General features: G+C 39.1%; 1 protein-coding gene across 4 annotated transcripts in view; it reads left to right on the forward strand.

Moving 5' to 3' along the window:
- Nucleotides 1–18,946, forward strand: part of LOC117224862 (nucleolar protein 4-like) — a 231,350-nt gene that overhangs the window by 210,693 nt on the left and 1,711 nt on the right. For 3 of the 4 annotated variants that reach the window (XM_076525940.1, XM_033478053.2, XM_033478055.2), the window contains 4 exons: nt 499–645; nt 10,776–10,990; nt 15,023–15,213; nt 17,732–18,946. The exon at nt 17,732–18,946 is cut by the window's right edge and continues 1,711 nt beyond it. In XM_076525940.1, the coding sequence (XP_076382055.1) occupies nt 499–645; nt 10,776–10,990; nt 15,023–15,213; nt 17,732–17,898 (720 nt within the window). In that variant the 3' untranslated portion in view covers nt 17,899–18,946. The remainder of the gene's footprint in view (nt 1–498; nt 646–10,775; nt 10,991–15,022; nt 15,214–17,731) is intronic. The other variant, XM_033478054.2, reaches the window with a different exon arrangement.

Consider the following 18,946-nt stretch of genomic DNA (forward strand, 5'->3'; position numbering starts at 1 on the left):
CAATTTTGTATAATTATTCTGTGTGGTCTATATAAATACTGCTACGTATTGTTTATTTATGAAGAAATCGACTTTAATGATTTATCGACCGAAAGATCCTATGATACAAATTATTTGTTTTCATTGTGTAACTAATTTTCAAAGAAAAGTTGATTCACCTTTGGTACCATCTATATGCACAACTACCAACAAAAATATATTGCACAATATTATGGTACAGATTTGAAAAATAAAAGATGATATGCCTACGTTGTGTGTAATATTGAAACAAAAATGTTAAAAAATGCAGAAGTTTATGATATTAAATTGTTCGAAATCTTGAGCGACTGCTGATAATTCTCAGAAATAACTGTCGCTTGTTCTTTTCTTTTTGCTAAAGTCTCTCGTTTTCTGTGAACTATGAAATATCATCCACGAAAGCTCAAGAATTCCTGAGGTCTGAGTCAAGTTCGAGATTTTGGTATGCGGCGATCACGTGACGCAAGTATTTCTTTTTAGGCGAGGCCCACTCCGGCACACTTGACCTCCGTGCAGGCTGAGCAAATTTTGGCAACGGCCTGCGAAAATGAGAGCGACAACGCGAAGCGCATGAGAGTTGGTATGGAACCTGTGTCACAGCCTATGCCAACACTTCCGGCGGCAACGGTGAGTAAGATTACTATGAAAATCTATTAAAACCTTCTGCACTCAGGCGTTTCATCTTCCGTATTCTCCTCTTCGTATCATTTTCTTCTGGGACCATGGTGTTTGTATTCTTTACAAAGACGTATAACCGTTCTACAATTTACGCGAATTTCCGTTCCACGTGGATTTGTTTTACACGAATGAAGACCACGTAAATAGAGTCTGTAAGTATAAAAGATGAAATGTTGAGGATAAAAGCTGATCTAAGTTTTAGAAATACAAATTTACTTCACATAACTCTTGACGAAAAATAAATTATGATATTTCAGAGAGCGAAAGTAAATTTTATTCGGTGCCACTGTCGCCACACTGTAATTTATAACAATCAGCTTTCTCGTTTTAATTGACACAAACTCATCATCTTCATCGCTTGTAATATTTAGAAGTTCAACATCATTGTCATTATCAATGTGAATTTTTTCGGATGATTTTTTCTCAATATTATGTTTTTCATTAAATTCAGTCGAAATTTGAAGCCTCCTTGAATGTTCGGATCAATGTCTGTAAATTGCACTTTCTAACTTTTTGGCTAATTCAAGAGCTTTATAAAGATTGATTGGCTATGTAAATTGATATTGCGTATGAAAAAAAACACAAACTAGCGTTACGATTTAAAGGGTAAACGTCTGATTTTCACAAAGATATTTTCACCGTAAATCGTTCGACGCACACACACACATACAGGAGAACAGTTTAATCAACATCGGAATGTAATTATCGCGGTTTTAATTGGTCATGAAAAAGACGTTTCGATTTCTACTTTATTTGTCTGCGTTGAATTTCGACCAATATCACAACCAGTTCGCATAAATGATGTATGTAAAAATGAGAATGTTTTATTATAATGAACTACATACACCTGTTTGGAATGAGTGATTAGGAAGCACTGACTTACGTATGCTTTTTAAAAACAACACATGATTCATACATTTGGGTCCAGACATGTTGCACCATCCAGTTGACTATGTATGATCATAAATCAACTCCTGTAACTCGTGCGCTAGTGATAAATCCAAATTTTGCAGGTGTTCAACTAAGGCAACTTTCGTAATTGATAACATAATTACGAACAGGAAGACTCCATTTTTCTTCATTATTAGAGTCCGATTTTTCCATGAATTTAGAAAACGTACAGTGAAAAAGTTACCTGTTCCTGGCGTCATTCCAGAAGAGACATTTCTATGCGGGCACATTCGATATTCTATCGTCTTCTATTTTTTGCAAAATTTTAATTAATGTACTACCAACAACTACGATGTTATTTACAAACCAACGTGCTATTTTCTGCTTGTAAATTGAATTCGAAATATAGTTATTCCACATTTTGTAATTCTTCGTGCCATGATCACATTAGTGTAATTAAATCAAATTTGATTTGTAATTTAAATCGAAACTTTAACTTCTTAAGATCTATGAAACGTGGAAACTAAATTTTTAAATTTCTGATAATGGTTTGACGTGTTTTTGCCTTGATCTTACTAAAAAAAAACTTAAGGAACACGTTGCAAATAAAGATGAAGAACCTAAAAAAGTGTTGCTTCCCACAATAAAAAAATGAACTATTATATTCATAAAATTCGCTTAAATTACAAAAATGCAATAATATGATCAACTTCGTAGATATATCTTTTTATTTAAAGTAATTCAGTTTGCTTTACTGTAATTGGATTAAGTTTTCTTGCCTTTTACGATTCGTGCGTTGATTATTGGATTTTTTCATGGTAAATCACATGTTAGTTCTATGAAATGCGTGTACGTTACACGTGATTTCCGTTCCTCTCTTGAATAATATCGTATGTATTGAAACATATTGTATAATGCGTTACGCTAAATTATTTTATACGAAATATATCATTTCATACATTTCATAGGATTATCTAGTTAAAACTAATTACAGTAATTGACGCACGGTAATCAGATCGGTGCACAGGAATGGACACGCACTAATTAGAAAAGACTCATAACTGACACATAGTTATTAACTTTTCATCTGTTTAGGGGCACACTAACTCGTTCAAGAACTGTTTTGTATATTTTGTTAAATATTTTGTCTGCATTATATACCTCGATCGCGAAAAACTTCGTAACTCGTATAAAAGACAATTTCAATGTTTTAAAAATTGCGCTATAAATAAAACAAACTATTCAATTTGCCGAAAATCTCTCGAACGTCACTTTAATGGGCACTTAACACTAAACCTACCGCGGTCAAAGTGACCACTTTCTTATTTTGCAATTCTGCAAAGTTCCGAGACTCTTTCGTGGAGAATGCTTGAATAAGTTATATTATTGGTGCAAGTTTATATATATATATATATATATATATATATATATATATATATATATATATATGTATATATTAAATATATATTAATATATTATATATTAATAATATATAATAATATATAATATATATATATTATTGGTGCAAGTGGTTTATAATAAAAACTTTATAAATTCTAAATAAATTCGGTCTTCTCACTTTCGTGTAGCAGTGCCAGTTAGTATTGCTGCTTGGTAAGTTTAGTGTTAATATAGCAATTGACGCGCTTATATATATATATATATATATATATATATATATATATATATATATTAAATATATATTAATATATTATATATTAATAATATATATATTATTATATTATTATTATAATATATATATTATATATTAATAATATATAATAATATATAATATATATATATTATTGGTGCAAGTGGTTTATAATAAAAACTTTATAAATTCTAAATAAATTCGGTCTTCTCACTTTCGTGTAGCAGTGCCAGTTAGTATTGCTGCTTGGTAGGTTTAGTGTTAATATAGCAATTGACGCGCTTACCCTATTCGACTATGCGAAGAATAGAATTTTTGTCTCAGAATTTTTCCAAGAATCCAGCGTAGTTTCGAAACCGTGGAAAAACGAAGCGACAAAATTTCGGGAAAACGGGCGAAGTTCCTAAGATCGGTGCCGCATAGATCTTCCGAGGATCCACGGTTCGCGATCCACGTTCCAATCGAGCACTCGTGACGCAACATCGTGGACGATGATAAAGTTTTTCATAAAAGCGGCGGCCCCGGTCATAAAATTATCGCGCGTAGAAATCCGAGCGGCTCTCGCGGGCTCTCTCTCCTGCGCAACGCTTCAAAGCGCGATACGTGAAACGAAGCTAGGATTGATATAGGTATGTCAGAGAGACTAGTGATAACCCGGGGGTCGCGCACCTCTCCCACTCTGATGCAATGCGCACACACTGACCACGTTCCACGCGTGCTGCGGAACGACGGAAAAATTGAAATACTCTCCGTCAGGAGACGTCAACAAGCCTCGAACCGACTGCCCGCTGTTATCATGCACGCGGACCTGTTTGAAATTTCAATTAACCTTTTCGACGTTCGATTAAATCGCATCGCGTCCCCGAAAATGGCAGACTTTTTCCCCTTAGGAGCGCCGCGGATTAGGCTCTCCGATCGCGATCGTGTCGCGCGAACGAACCGGATTGATCACCGACATAATTGTCCGATAATTTTCCGCGATCTGCTGACTCTTCTTTTGGGACAGTTCGAGGAAATCGTGGCGAATGTTGCGTACACTTGTTCATTGTCGAGCCATTGCGTTACGATTTCTTCCCCAGCTACGTCGATCAGCATTTGTCGCTCTTTAATAATTTCCTTAATGGTCTTCGTTTACTTTTCTACCTGGATTGTAATAACTGGACCACCGATTTTATATACATTTATAATAGAACAAAAATGAATAGTTAAACGTGAAAATAAATATAACTCTTTTCATTTGTGAACAAGTGCTTTAGAATACCGGCACCTCTCTCTCTCTCTCTCTCTCTCTCTCTCTCTCTCTCTCTCTCTCTCTCTCTGTGTCATCTTGAATGTTTAAGCAATTTTCGTAGTACGTAATCCACTTTAATTCACATTTTACATTGCTTTTATTTATTTATTTTTTTTGATATCTGTGAATTTAATCCGAGAATTTAACGGTGCCATTTTTAATAGAATAAATGCGAGTGTTCGGATAATGGAGCAGTTACTTGTCACAGTTGTATGAAATATTTACTGATTTGTACAATAAGCAGTGTTCTATGTGAATAGATTCTGAAGGTAAATTATATATAAGAAGAGCAGATTTCGCAGAAAAATCAAGATCAGACTCATTACATTTCTCTGTATTCGGAAGACACCAATTTGCAACCCTTTTAGCTCTGTAAAAGGAGGAATAGAGGAGGAATAGAGGAATAGAGAATGCTCTTTTCATTCCTGCATCTTTTAACTTATCTCGATTCTGAACAGTAAATCAAATAAAGTTGATGCTAACACAAGCTTTGTTTATCAACGTAATTGACAGCAATATAAATACAATACTATAATAATTCAATCAAACAGAAAATGTAAAATATTATACGCTCGACAAGCGTTAGTTATTCTTGATTCACGAGAAAATATCATCATTCTTAATCATTGTTTCGTAGAATCGCCTTTCTAGAAACCGGTCTTCGTACGCAATTCGTTAGAATGCTTCATTATCAAACTAAACTTCGACAGTATAGAAACAAACAGAAGCCGCGTATTCTTCTCCGAAAACGATGAATGGCTGTTTTTATATCGCTGTCACGTTAAAATTAATTTGTCGCATGTGTTGCCTCGGACGTCGCGGCTGCGATTCAAACGTCGAACCTTGAAGAGTTCGCATGGTTATCAGAATTTACAACCTCATTCGCGAAATACTGAATGATCAGGCAAGATCATTCCATTCAGAATTTGACGCAGCTCGAAACGATTCAATTCATTCGCGTTAGAATGACAGTGGCGTGAGTCACATTTCCGAAAAGTTTCACTTATGTTTCAAAACGTAGCCTGTACATGCTAACGTGTTAAAAATAAACGTGGAATAAATTATGAAGTTCCTATAAATATTACATTGCCTTAAGAATAAACCTCAAGGATAAATTTGTTCAAACAATACACATGTTAGTAAACAATAACACTCCTTGTTTCTCTGAACGAGGAAAATGTGACTTGCAGCACTATGATTCTAACCCATTCAATTAGTACCATTCGTTGCATTCACACGGAACCGTAACACGTTATCTAAAATAAAATTCATCTTGAAATGAAATTCATGTTAGCATAATACTCATCTAACGCTTCATCTACGGAAGCCTAAAAGAAATCCGAACAATCTTTCTCTTCATGATAACGCCAAACAGAATTATTAAATTACGTTACTCTGGTGACGACTTGTTGGTACACGATAGAAACAGCTCGCTCAATTAAACAATTTATCATAAAGCGTTCAACTGTAAATTTGATTTTTGCAAATAGTAACATCGTTGCTGTCAGATAACGCTTTGAAAAATTAATCTTTTCCACTCGAAACTGTGTTAACTCTAAATTCAGTAATGTCTCCCTAACTGACTCTCAGATTGCGCCCAAAAATGGACAATTTGAGAGGAGGAGATACGATTATTCCAGCCTTGTAGTTCGTTTTTATAGTTGTTGACAATCCGTAACTATAAAAACGAGCCGCAAGGCTCCTCATAATCGTATTTCTTCCTCCCAAATTGTTCATTTTTGTGGACAACGCGAGCGCCAATTAGCGAGACTTTACTGCAGTTCTTCTTCCGATCCACATAGTTTCCATTTCACATGACCCGGCGCATTCGATAACGCAACAATTCGACAATGTAAAGCCTTTCGAGACCCCCGGTTTCCGGGAACGCGTTCCGCCGACTCGCCAAACCGAGAACGCGTCGCGAGACAATAAAATTTAGTCGCGCGTTTAGAGCCGCAGCATTTTCCAATGAACGAAATACCAGCGGCATCATGGCAATCAGGCGATAGCGAGGCGGAATTCACGGCAGCGTTGCTACGTCTCGAGGCTGGCTGGCGTTACAAGCAAACATGCCAGCCAGAAGTTGCATAGGAGAGAGAGCACGTTGAAACTCTCGCCGGTACATCCTCGGATATCCTCTCCGGTTCGTTCATCCTGATCGTGGAAAAGCATGGAGTCGAGTTTTCCGAGTGTTGCGCGGCTGTGCCGTAGACATCAGAGTAGTCGGCTGGGTCCAGGGGCTGCACGGTGCGGCGTGTCGTTGGCGCACCTAATCCTCCCTCTGACCTCTTGAATAGTGCACATCCACCCTCTCTGCTCCCGCTGAACCCCCCTCCCTCCGCCCGCCGCGTCGCTCTCGGCCCACCATTTCCCGGTTGAGCTGCAAGAAGCTAGAAACTTGGTTTCTCGTTTCGACTTATCTACGTTGAAAATCCCTAGCGAGGAGGGAGCGAGAGATACACGCGGCACGGAGGGACAGAGAGGGAAGGAAGCCGGGACCGATAACCTCTCCGACGACCTAAACCTAACCCATTAAGGAGAAGACCGGGGTTCGTGCACGGACGCGGCTATCTGCCGTGGCCACCTATATAATTGACGTCAACGCACACTGCTCGCCTTTCATAAAAACACCTCCCTACATCCGTTCTCCTCTCTCTTGACGATTTCATTCCTCCGTGCCCCGGCTGGTAGCGCGCGCTCTCCGCGCTCGGTCTTTCTTTCTCGATTTCGTTCCTCCCCTTTCTTTCGCCTCTCTCTCTCTCTCTCTTTCCACGAATTAATTTCCTCGGCCGCTAGCGGCTTACTCACGTTCGAACTTCTCTGCTCGCCACATCTGGCCGCTCAGCCTCTCCTCTTGGCTTCCGCTAGCTTCCTCTAGTTTCCGCCCAAGCTTTTGCTAGCTTCTGTTAGCTTCGTTCCACTTCCCCCCCAGCTTCTGCTAAGCTTCAGCTAGCTCCTACCTCATCTTGCTTCTCCGCTAGTTCCTGTTTGCTTCATTTCACTTCTTCTACCTTCTGCTAGTTTCTGTTAACTTCCTTTCACTCCCACCAGTTTCCTTCAGCTTCCTTTAGCTTCTTCTAATTTCCCCTTGCTTCCTCTAGCTTCTTTTCACTTCCTCTAGCTCTTTCTTGATTCCCGTAGCTTCCTTTAGCTCTCTTTAGATTCCCGTAGCTTCCTTTAGCTCTCTCTAGATTCCCGTAGCTTCCTTTAGCTCTCTCTAGATTCCCGTAACTTCCTTTAGCTCTCTCTAGATTCCTATAGCTTCCTTTAGCTTCCTTTAGCTTCCTTTAGCTCTCTCTAGATTCCTATAGCTTCCTTTAGCTTCCTTTAGCTCTCTCTAGATTCATATAGCTTCCTTTAGCTCTCTCTAACTTCCTTTAGCTTCCTTTAGCTTCCTTCAGCTTCCATTAGCCTCCTTCAGCTTCCTTCAGCTTCTGCCGCCGTCTTCTCGCGTCCTCTATCTTCCTTTCGCTTCTTCTTACGTCCTCCCACTTCCGCCAGCTTCCTCTCACTTCCTCCGGCTCCTTCCAGTTTCCTCCGGCTTCCTGAAACTTCCGCTTCCTTTGTCACCCCGTTCGTACGCGTCGCCGCGCCCGACAGGTGATCCAGCGAGCAGGGGATGATCGCGTCTCGGACGATCGCAGCGCGGAATGAACGCCGCTCCGCCGGCGGACCGCTGCTACCAGCCGTATCCCTGCTCGCTGGCTCGTGACACGTGCTGTTTTGGTGATTCCGCTCGCTTCGGCCGCCGAAGATAAACCGGCTGAATGGAGCGGCCGCTGGTGCCGTCGTCAGTGATCAGTTCCGCGTTTCCGTGAACGGTCCTCCGGCCGCTTGTTCTCGATCGATCTTGTCCAGGCTCGCGCGCGAGCTAGACTCAGGTGCCAAAAGTGGTCTAGAATCGGCGAGGATTATGAGATTGTGACACAGGAGAGGACACTGGACGGCCGGGCAAACATGAGGAAGAAGAACCTGAGGGTGGTCCACAAGCAAGTGTACGATCGCGAACAGGTGCAGCAGGTAGATCTCGCTACCAGGGCTCCTATTCGGGGAGCGTTGTCCGGTGGTTTTCTTTCGAGGACAGCTTTCGGAGAGTTTCGAACTGCGTCGTACTCGCAGTCGTCAATAGCGGGAATTAGGTCAGATTTCGGAAAAATTCTTCGGCGTCAGATAATTGTTTCTCGCGTGCTACCGGTGGAGGGGGCGCCCGCGAGCCAGCCAATCGCCGCGGCCAGCGAAATGCTACGATTATGGTACATTTAACCGGAGAACCAAAAGTCGTGGCCTGACTGAGACCTGAATAGATTCCGCCTCCTATGATCGTCTCGCGATTGTTCAATGTGCTGTTGGAAAATGTTTCGTCGCGTTCTGGCTCCGAGTCTTTGACAAAATCTCGATGGTTCGATCAAGAATCTTGAAATTCCTCGAATTTGTTTTAATAAGCTGTTTAGTATTAATTCGCGCGTTTATCTGCGGAAGGTAAATTATGTTCGGTAAGAGCGCGTAAGCAAAACTGAATTTTTGTTTACGTTCTTATCCGATGCTTGAATAATTGCCGCGGGAACTTTAACCCCTTGGCGCCTAGGTCAGACTCGTCACGTAGATGTCAAGTGTAACCTGTTAAGAATGTTATTTTCTCTGAAGTCGGACTAAGACTTCGTTTGTTTCTTATTGTCGATATTTAAACATTCGTTTTACACACTTGATACGTATTTTTCTTTTTGTTCTAAGAAATTGACACTGGTCTGTGGATCTTCGTGCAAATTTGTCGGACTAAGACTTCGTTTTTTCTTATTGTCGATATTTAAACATTTGTTTTACACATTTGATACGTATTTTTCTTTTTGTTCTAAGAAATTGACACTGGTCTGTGGATCTTCGTGCAAATTTGCATTTTCGTGCTTAATTTCAGGAAGACTGAGAGAAACATTTCTGTCTTTCATTAAAAAATTCCCCGTGATGTAAATAAAATTAAAATGTTGTTAACTTTTATTGATGAGCGCGCCATACATGTATAAATGTGCAGTTTAATTATTACAATTTGAAATTGTTTTAATCATTGCAATCGCGCGCGCGAAGGAAAGACTGGGGCACAGGTGTGGTCAATCAGGGCCGCGTTCTGGTTTTTCATATATTATGAAGATAATACATAAATATAATATTAAATACACAAATTCAAATTTAATTCAATCGGTGTGGTTATGTGTTCTACACAAGTTGTGAATGCTGTGTAAAACACAAAATAATTCTTTCAAAATTTTAATAATAAAGATAAAATATCTTGGAACTTCTTTTATGTTTTCGTTGAAACTACATTTTTCAACATGGCTGTCACAAAATCTCCGGAACTATGCATTCGATTTACTTGAAATTTTTTATGGAGATATTCTTCGTAGAGTATTCTACGATTTTCAACGTACGATTTTTTTGATATGTTAATTATTTAATTTTTTATAAGCATCTAAATTCGATTTTTGGGATAAAAACAGCTGGTTTCTCTTCAAACTGCAGTTATTTCTACAATTATTCATATTTTCGAAAAGCCGTACGCTACATTTTAAATAATAGCTTGTAGTTTATGAATCAACAAGATTTTTTTAATTCAGACGTCTCAGTAATTGTCAACTGTGACGACCGACAATCAATGTTCTACGAGAAGGTATTGTTGACAACAACGAATGACGTCGCCATTTTGTACCATCCCTACTTTAGAAAAACAATTGAAAAACAATACTGAGACTTACATTTATATTGTCTTAGAAAGACCAAATCTTTTATTTGGTAATTACCTATAAAAAAATTCCCAAACTTTACCTATTTCTTAATACCTCAGGGTGGTGTCCCCCCTTAAAGCAAAGATTGTCACGCGATAAATATAAGTTTCCTTTCTCGTCTAGATATTATCTAGTGACAAAAAAGTGCTAATCGATGTATCCATGAAAGCGATCGTAGTGCAACTAAAATAGTTGTTGATGGGCCCCTTATTGAGGACAACAGGCTATCATTTCAACGAGAATATGATGCAAATAAAGATAAATAAGCGCACAAACTCGGCGCGACCGTAGCTTTGAACAAGAAAAGACGAGCTTGGGAACTGCCAACAGTTTTTCCTCAGCGGTTTCCCCTCGAGCATGAAATGCGGGGAGTCCGAAAACTAGTTTCGCGAACATGAAAACGCGAAAGCTTGCCGGTTTTTCCATCGGTAGTTTAACACTGCGAGGGTCTAAGATCGCGTTTTGGTTACAGCAAACGGATGTCCGGTCAAGTTTGGAGCATTTCTCGAGTACGCCGGTGAAATCACTTCCGATCAAGAGGGAGGATACACCGCCGACATCGTTAACGTCCCTAGCGCCGTTAACCAGCTTGGCGAACTTACCGAGCAGCACCCTCTCTTCTACACCCCTATCTCTTGCGCCGGCGTCGAAGCTGCTCACACCGGCGGATAACAAGGGTCTCATGAGGTCAGTAACACGAATTTCACGTTGGTCAAAAATATGTGGATTACTCTGGCCCTGTAATTGCATCACGTGGAGCCACGAACGTGTCTTTCGAGAGCGATGGCCGTCAATTATTTTTCAGCAGAATTTTCACTATTGATACACCAGAACTGCATTCATGCGAATGATGTTTATGTGAACCTGTTCAGAGACCAGTTGGTTCGCATAATCAGGTGGTTCGTTTAATACAGAGTATGACTATATATATGAATATGAATATGATGATAATTCGAGTGAATTCGAGTGAATTCTGAGGATAAAATATTCTTCGTGGAATTAATTAATTCGAAATATTATTCGAATAAAATTGTATTCGATACTATTTTATTCGTTATTCGTTATTCGAATAAAATTGTATTCGATACTATTTTATTCGTTATTCGTTATTAGAATAAAATTGTAGTCGATACTATTTTATTCGAATAAAATTGTATTCGATACTATTTTATTCGTTATTCGTTATTCGAATAAAATTGTATTCGATACTATTTTATTCGTTATTCGTTATTCGAATAAAATTGTATTCGATACTATTTTATTCGTTATTCGTTATTAGAATAAAATTGTAGTCGATACTATTTTATTCGAATAAAATTGTATTCGATACTATTTTATTCGTTATTCGTTATTCGAATAAAATTGTATTCGATACTATTTTATTCGTTGTTCGTTATTCGAATAAAATGTGCCAAATAGAGGTTTATTTAAAGAAGTTCATTTGTCTGCTGCCACAGACTATGATCTTTCGTTTGTTTAATAGGAGTTCGCGTTCATATAAGAGAATTCAGTCAGAGTAGAGTTCAGTCAACCAGGCACTGCTAAAAATTAGTTTATATAAATTGAGTTCCGCTGTGCTATATATTTTAGAGCCGATCGTTCACTTGCTACCAGACTGCAAATCTTTATGCATTTATAGTTCGCAGAATTGTTCGAAAACAAGAGTCGAATCAATTAGTGGTTTTGGATATCCTTATTCATTACAATTGCATCGTATCTGAGCGTAATTAGTAACTGTTGCTATAAGACAAGCTATGTGCTCTTCGTTCAAGTAGATTATATTCTGCCATTTTGAGTTTAGTTCAATTTATTTATATTAGTCTCACTGATAAAAACTGTATGCACTTTTGGACAGTTCAATGCATTTTTGAAAGTCCAGAAAAATGAAAACTTGTGGAAATGCTTATAATCTATTTATTATTGCTATTTGCATTTACTGACTGTATTTGTCTAATCGCAAGCCACATGGCGTGTGAAATGAAAAAATGCCTCTGTTGCAATATCAACATATATGTATTGTTGAAAATTAGAGAAAGAATGTTATAATATCTATACTCTTTAAAGAAAGCTATAAAAGTCATTTCCTTGGAATATTAATATTTAACTGCGGCAATAATGAAAGCCAATCAGTTACTTTCTACAAATGATACAATGAATTCTCTATCAGAATGAATTATATGTGTCAATTTAGATTGTACGTTGAAGTAATTAGCGTTATTAAAATTTTATTCGTAACTCAGAGTAAAAAGATGTAGCAGAATAAAAGACTAAGCACAAAATGGATTATCTACTTTTACTAACTTACTTACCCAATGACGACTGTGTACAAAAATAAATGTCATATCCAGCTCAGTATGTGTTAAACTAATCTACGCTCAGCATAAAATTTCCTCAATGGAATTCATGAAGCCCGGAGTTAACCAAAAGTTTATTCTCACAGTCGATGCTTTCAATGCGTTAACAGCGAAGTAAAATCAATATTGAATGTAATAATATTTTACATTTCATTGTACGCCACCACATAAATGTACAAAGAATCGCACACAAAGAGCATTTCACTATTTTACAATACAGCCTGTAAATGAATTCAGTCGACGGTAGAACAAAGATTTTGTTAGTGCGATGTATAAAAATCACATATAAATTTCGCGATTCCCCAATCTAACCTGACAAAACACAAAGTGGTGGAACTTTTCTGCGATCAATCGCAGCTTCGTAAAAATTTTAATATCTTAACCAATGACATTTGGTACCTAAAATATAGCGCATTCTGTATCATCATTCTGCGCATCTTTGTGCAAAATAAAAATTGTCTACATCTTTTAGACAAGAATCGCTTAGGAAGATTTTTTCTTTCTTTAACAATTATAGTAAGCCGACAGTAATATATCGATATTCTTCAATTCCTTTATTCTCTTTTCTCTTGGAAGCAACAGCTACTCATTATTATCATAAATGCGTAATATCCGCACAGTCTTGTAATTAATTACTCAATAGAATGATATCAGAGAAAACACAGAATTACCAAGATTACCATTTTATAGATCTACGTAAAGTTGAAATACATTGAAATAATTAGTAAATTTATTCTGCACGGTTTGAACATTAGAAAACATATTTTCATATAAAATAATGCGATATTAGTTGCTATATTTCTAATCACATATATTCTGAAAAAATATCTTGCATAGAATGTAAAAATAAGTTATCAATAACGATTGAAATACGGAGCTCTTTATGGTGTATAAATTCAAACTACGTTATTTTGTGGAACATTGGCGAATTTTGCACAGGTACCAAGCCAATTTAGGCTATATCAAATTTGTAGCAGCAAAAATAAGTTACTAATAACGAGATTGCGGATTTTTATGCGAAATAAAGAGAATAGCGTGTTTATATATTATATTCTTTAATCACTTTAGCGGATTAAAAATAATACATTGACATTTTAAGGTGTTTAATCTTTCTACTATTTTAAATTGCAACTACCCAATGTTGACATAATCATCGCACAGTGGTCCGGAGATCGGTAATTTTTGACCAAAGGTCAGGATTTCGTCAAATTTTTCTGGAACGCTTTAATTTAGAGTTTTCAAGGTCGCTAATAACGAAAGGCAGTTTATATTCTTTTCTTAATATAAATCTTTAGTTATCACGATTGATTTCAATTAAATACATTTGCAGCGACGTTTATGCACTCATTATAGATTCATATTACAATCTGATTTTTAATAGAAACTTAATCGAATTTATCTTAGATTACTAGACGCTAAGGCGGAAAATGCAAGAAATGCAATTAGAAATAATAAATCATTATCTGTGATTCGTCTGAATGAGATTATATTTCAATTTCAGGTTCAGTAAATTCTCCCTAATTTTACAATTATTCGTGTCTTGCACCTCGCTTTTATAATTGTTGACAATCGCCAACTATAAAAACGAGTCGCGAGGCTCGAATAATCGTATCTCCTCTTCCAAAGTCGTCCATTTTTGTTTACAATCTGAAGGAAAATTGGGACGAATTTACTGTATACTTTCTCAGAATTGTATAACTTCCATCTGAAATAAGTCTGAAATCAATCACGTTCGATCATTGCGATAAAAGCCTTGATCAAAGTAACCAAAGTTAAGTGTTTGCAAGCCTTGAACAATTCGTATGTGCCTCATAAGATGCTTCTACCAAAATGAAATAACTAAAATATAACTGCTCACACATCCGTGAAAATATAACCGAAACTTGCATCTTCATATTCGACAACACACACGCACAAATAATTCAAATAACTATGTTTACTTTCAATTCAACACATTTCTCTTCGTAACGCTATATTCCACCGTAAAGTTGCCCGACGAAATGCTTCGTACGTGAAGGTTTCAAAGGGTTGTCAGCTTGGCGGAAAAACAAATACAATCTCGAAATATGAACGTCGAAGAATTGAGTTTCGCCAAGAAAATTACCGAGCTCCGGACCATTGTGAATCGTGAAAATAATCCCGCGGCCTGTAGTAACCGATATACGCAGCGCATGTTCATTCCCGCCGAGTGATCTCTCATTCACCGATCGACGACGAGTAACAACGGCGAAGGAGTCGTAGATAAAGCGTCGCGTAGCCGGTCAAAGGTCACGGAACGAAAAGTGAGAGAGCCGGAGGCGGAACCGGGCGGAGCTAATCAATGCTACACCTTATCGTTAACACGAATCTCGCTCGCGTTTTTCAGCCAGGCAACGATAGTCAGCTCCTCGGCCGTTAATGGTGTTGCCAGCGGCGGTGCACCCACGGCGATGTACAGACCGAACTTCAGCCAGGCGTTCCAGCGTGCAGGACCAACGACGGTGCCGCCGACCCTCTCCGCGGGACTGTACCCGACGCAGAGCTTCACGTCCGGTCTCCTGAGCAACGGTACACAAAGTAATATTGGTTATCGGTGTCCTTATAATTTCGCTTCCGCTTACGTCTCTTTTCATTTGACAGTTTTCCCTCCGCAGTGTCCCCTAATGGTTCTCGCTAGCTAAGTTGACTGGGCCAGCTCTGTTCGTGGCCAGCCACCGAAGTCGCTGGAATCATTAGAGCACACGTAGCTCAACCGACTCCCAGGAGATAAGACAATTCTTCCATTCGTTTGGATGGGAACCAAGTCACGTTCCGCGCACGAGATCACAGATCGAATTTTTTAACTTCCGTTTTTGGTTAATATCGTCCGGTTTAGTCGCTCATCGCACAGATTATTGTTGGTTTCGGATGGATTAGTTAACGAACTGGATTCGAGTCGACAGATAGGCTTTTTGGGACTTTGCTAATAATTATCTCATGTTTCCTGTGCTTTCGGTTCTCGTGGATAGAATGTTCGGCGCTCTAGCGTGGGAAAAAATGGGGAGATTACAAAATTTTGATCATTGATAGAGAAAAGGTAATCCTTCGTCGGACTCGTTATTCTTTATTTGGGCTTTTTGGCCTTCATTTGGCCTACAGGGTAGTGGAGCTAGTTACTGCGGGATGACCAATTGCTGTGCCTTTGTTTTCTTTTCTCATGATTAACTTTATATTTATCAAACAAGACAAATTAAATATTTTAATTAGAAAAGTAGACAAAATGAGAGAATACAAAAATATAATATGTATCATTCGATGAAGATGCAGTTAATTATGCTCAAACCAATGGGACAACGATTGATCACACCACAGTAACCGGCTCCACTAGCTGATGGTTCGGAAAATAGGGGGAACAAAAATTTAGGCTAAAGATAGATATTATAATCGAGTCTTGGGAGTCGAGTCAGTTAACAATTATTTATATGCTTAACGTTGTGTTGTATTTGTCTATTCTTTTTCATATGTGAATTGATGTAAAATATTTTTCGCTTTCTGCAACCAATGTCTAATTTATGCTTGTAAATGCATTGTAAACATGGATTGATTGATTCCGTAGAGAAAAGATAGATAGGAATTTTTTGTTTGTCATCATTGTTTTTAAATATTTCTTAGGCTGCTTATGTTTTTCTTTGGTAGACATGTATCTACTTTTTTAATAACATTATGTGCTACATGTTAAGATATATTTAAATATATTTTATTTAAATTTCTTAATCATAAATAATTTGTATATAGAATAATGTGCATGCTGTCTAATGAAAAAACTCCGGTGATCTAGACAAATTATCAATCATTAAAAATACATGTACTGAGATTTTTAATGCCATTCGTAAAGAAAATATTTAGGTGACGGATTTTATTTGTAGGTTAAGAGAGACAATGCCGGTGGAGACTGACTGCTTTTATTATAGCTATTTTTATCGTTGGCAGTCGTTTGATCTATTTTCTAAATTCAGCATATGTAATTTATTATACGTAGCCAGTAGATATACGACTCGTTGGTTTGGAAATAATCTTCCACACAAGATTCCTAAAAATCCTTTCAGAAAGATACATTAGTCGCACCAGTGTTGCTAGACTCGAATTTATAATAATCTTCAAAGAAAGATTTTATTTGAAGAAACCCGAGGAATTAATTACGAAACTAAAACGATGGCTGTCAATTATGATTGACTTTCAACACTGGAACACCTAGACCTAAATATAAATAAATGTGATGGTTGTAGTACACCCTTCTCTTCGTCCTCTTCGGCTCTCATTTTTTAATGTCGCATCGACAACCTGGCCATTCGCGATATTTAGCTTCCCTATTTATTATTATTTAACTATTATTATTTTTCAAAATTTCCGTAGACTTCTTCTCACGATTTCTATTATAATACATGCTCGAATAAAGCAGCTTACAAAAAGAAAACTCACTAAAAGAAAAAATCAGGAATCAGTCATTCTCGCCGATTCGGTGTGTCCAAAGAAGTCAAATAACTTCTGCCAGATAAAACGCGAACCAATGATTCCGCCGTAATAAAGCATCTTCACGCTCAGCAAAAATCCCAACCATTAACCCTTTCGCTACGGGTGGATTTTCCGCCGCGGTACTTCTGCTGGACGGCGCGCTGCGACATCGCTGCACGCTACAAGACGCCGATCGTTGCGGGGGTACCGCAGTGGAGAACCCGCCCGTAGCAAAAGGGTTAATCCAAATAAAGTTGAACAAAATTGAAAAAAATAAGGCATATCTATTTATCCGTTGTTGAGAGAAAAATAAGGTGAATTAGCTTTCTGCAGTAAGCACTGACTTTATTCGCTACAAACGATCGAACTTATGGAGGGCCACTATAGTGGCCCTTAGTACCTCGATGGCATCTTATGGAGGGCCACTATAGTGGCTCGTAGTACCTCGATGGCATCTTATGGAGGGCCACTATAGTGGCTCGTAGTATCGAAAGGGTTAATTTCCCAGCCAAGGTGTCGTGTGCTTGAAAACCGCTTGAAAACCGCCAACGAAACCTCCCCTCGTCCCCTAATTCATTGTTAACGCCGAATTGTGTTCTTCCAGGACCGACGGACCTAAGCATGAAGAACACGAAGCCGCTGCTGAGTCACAAGCTAAACGCAACAGAAATGACGGCCGTGAGGCAACTGATCACCGGATATCGAGAGTCCGCGGCGTTCCTGCTGAGGTCCGCCGACGAGCTGGAGCAGCTGTTGCTCCAGCAGCCATAGAGCTACATTTAAGTGGCGGCCGGTCAGCAGAATTAGTTTGTAAGTTCGTCCGGGTGATGAAGAAAAACGGGAGTCGGGGGTCCGGCAATCCGACGATCGAGTCCGGAGACTTAAACGCCAGCATGAACAAGGCTCGGCCACCCCTTCCGACGTCCTCGCGTTACCGACGGCCGGTAACGAGTTTCTCTTATCCTGCATTAGAAAACGCATTTCCGAGAGCAGGGTCGACCGTGTAAGAAGGGTCGGAGCCCCCCGGTCGGGTCGACCGTCCTCCGAAAACAGACCAGAAAGCAGTGTTCTCCAGACGATCGTCGAAGGATCGTTGCGCCCCGAGGCGGCCCCGAGGGATCTCGAAGCCGCCGGACACTAAAACGGCGCGGCTGGGTTTCTCTTCGAGAACAGAGTTCCACGCGACACAGGCGATGTAACGCGGAGTTTTAAGACTAGATTTAAGGGAACTATTCAAACAGGGTGTACATAGAGAGGATTTACAGATATTTACTTAACTACCGATAAGCTTAAGCTTAAACGACGAGACGGCGTGTAAGGTGTGCGTGTACGTATGTGTGTGCGTATGTATGTGTGCGCGAGTGTGCGCGAGAGGCTGATGACGGGAGGTGTCGGATTTGATGAAGAGTGTGTCGCTCTCCGAGGGTGCTGTCTAAGGGCCAGACGAATTCCCGATCGCAACGACCGCGTGCAGCTCGGTTAATCCTTGCCGGTTGAGAACCGGTCGCTGTCGAGCTCGATGTCGCTGTGTGTATCCTCGAGACGGGGCAGTTCTCTTTTTTTCTTTCCTCGACCGAAGTTCGCGGATCGGCGTAACAGCGATCGCGTTTACATACGACTGGTCGCGAAACGAGCATCGACGTCCGATTAATTAAACCGGCGATCGTGCGAAGGGGTGCGCGGAACCGATCTACGCCGCAGAGACACACGTGTACATAGACGAGTGCATGCACAATACGCATACCCTCGCGCGTAGACTCATGTATATAAAATAGGTCGCAGGACAAGATGACAGTTCTCTTTTCTTTTTTTCTTTTTT

This window comes from Megalopta genalis, chromosome 13, assembly GCF_051020955.1.
Source record: "Megalopta genalis isolate 19385.01 chromosome 13, iyMegGena1_principal, whole genome shotgun sequence".
In the NCBI taxonomy this organism is placed as follows: domain Eukaryota; kingdom Metazoa; phylum Arthropoda; class Insecta; order Hymenoptera; family Halictidae; genus Megalopta; species Megalopta genalis.